General features: G+C 36.1%; 1 protein-coding gene across 10 annotated transcripts in view; it reads right to left on the reverse strand.

The window, feature by feature from the left end:
• The window catches only part of CEP63 (centrosomal protein 63), a 70,844-nt gene that overhangs the window by 13,838 nt on the left and 54,974 nt on the right, over nt 1–2,032 (reverse strand). For all 10 annotated transcript variants that reach the window (XM_045297810.1, XM_045297807.1, XM_045297806.1 and 7 more), the window contains one exon: nt 569–683. In XM_045297810.1, the coding sequence (XP_045153745.1) occupies nt 569–683 (115 nt within the window). The remainder of the gene's footprint in view (nt 1–568; nt 684–2,032) is intronic.

Consider the following 2,032-nt stretch of genomic DNA (forward strand, 5'->3'; position numbering starts at 1 on the left):
GAGCATGATGAGGGCAATGAATGTACAAATGTGCTTTATACAATTGATGTATGTATGGATTGTGATAAGAGTTGTATGAGCCCCTAATAAAACGATTTAAAAAAAAGTAATCTGCAAAAATGAAAAAACACAAGTCAGCAGAGTATCGAGGCTCCATCGACAGAAAAAGAGAGACTTACACGTACTTCACTAGCCAATGAGGATGTAATTATACATCACTCAGCAAAGAAGGAACATCTATCTTTAACTCACTTGAGTCACTAAGAAAATATTGAGTGATGTGTACATATTTTGGAAGGTTTTTCATTTTTAAAAAAAAAGTTTCAAATAAAATTTGAGAATTCAGGGCTTCAATTGTCTTGAAACGATGCATACGGCCTCTCTGGGTATGCCAAAGAGAGAAGGCAATCCCCATGAGCTTGGTCTAGTGCCCTTTCACTTTTGAATAGCAAGTGGTCATTTGGAGCATATTTTTCTCTCATTAAAAATGACCTCTATCATGTTATCAACCCAGAGCTCTGTCCATAAATAGATGTAATATTGCAATCATAGGCCTGCAGGTACTTACCTTTTTAATCTCCGCTCTGTACTCATTGTTATGTCCTTCCATCTTCTTCAATTCTTCATATTTTTCCATTAATTCTTGACTCAGCTGTTTACATGTTGCACTCACAGACTCCAAGCTGTAGAGAAAAAACGGGATCACCTATCTAACACAAAAAAGGCTCAAAGTCCATAAAACTGATTACCTAACCTGCTGATGTTAGAAATTCCCTACCAATAGCTTAAACATCACCTTGCACCCCAAATTAAAATTCATTTCCAACTTCCTTATCACAAGAAGCAGCTACATCTAGCTCAGACTTTTGGACATGTTTTAATTTCCTCATTTTCCTTTATTCTTTCCTTCTTAAAATTCAAACAGGTTAAAAAATTCTAAAGACAATAAAAATGTAGTGATTCCCCCCCTTCCTAGCTGTACAGCAGTTCGGGCCTCACACAGATACGTAATTCCCCCTACACTTAAAGTGCCAGAATCACCTCCCATAGAGTTTTCATCCCATGCTGACTTTCTCATCGACTATAAGAACCTCAGGGACACCATACTTCTCATTTCACTGCTCATTTTTCCGAATAAGATCTTTTTGCTCCTAAACTGATACGCTTTACTGTCTGCCCATCTGTTATCCTTCACTTCGCTCTCCCTTCATATCTGACCCCTTGATCAAAAGGGCCTTCCTCTCGCATCTAGCAGCGAAGGCTCAACACTCTCAAGAATCAGCGTAACATTAGCCTGAACCCCCAACACGTATTACCTCAACCCTCATGCCTCTGATCACTTTCGTACAGCTTAGTCTCAGTTCTTGTCACTTGAACGAAGAAGCTTTCTTTGTTAAAACGATACTTTAAATGGCTATCAAGTCCTTTAATAAATATATTTGTCTCTGACTGAAAATTCTGATTAAAATAATTTATTTTACTTCTTAGCTCCTGTTAACTTTGCCCATCATCCTCTAGCTCTGTGATTAAGAGATGCTAATTGTCTGTATGGTTGCAGACAGTTCAATAAATACTTTCTAGACGTTTATATTTGTTTGTCAACATAGTCAACTTACCAAATATGCTACTATTCAAAACGCCATCTTTGCAACACAAAACTACAAAAATTATGCCATTTCCAGCTTTATGGGATATTTTGTTCAAACCGACAGACCATTTTTATACTTGCTTCTTAAAACAAACAAAAAATGTTTAAACCAACACTGGTCTTTTTATCCATTTATTTCTGATTTGCTTATTTCTAAAAATCCAAGAATGTTTAGTTTCTGAAAATAAAGGGATTACATATGACAAACACTGAATTCAAGAGGGATGAAAAATCAGAGATAATCTTTTCCTTCATACAGATGGAGAAATTGGGGTTTAAGAGGCCAAATCTCTGTGATAGCACTGAAAATCATATACAAGAATCAAATCTTCAGAAGCTAATGAGGGCAGTGTAAAATATACATTAAAAAAATAATTAGTCCCA

Source organism: Echinops telfairi, unplaced genomic scaffold (assembly GCF_000313985.2).
Source record: "Echinops telfairi isolate 266 unplaced genomic scaffold, ASM31398v2 ScPeMD7_7422;HRSCAF=8460, whole genome shotgun sequence".
NCBI classification, from domain to species: Eukaryota; Metazoa; Chordata; class Mammalia; order Afrosoricida; family Tenrecidae; genus Echinops; species Echinops telfairi.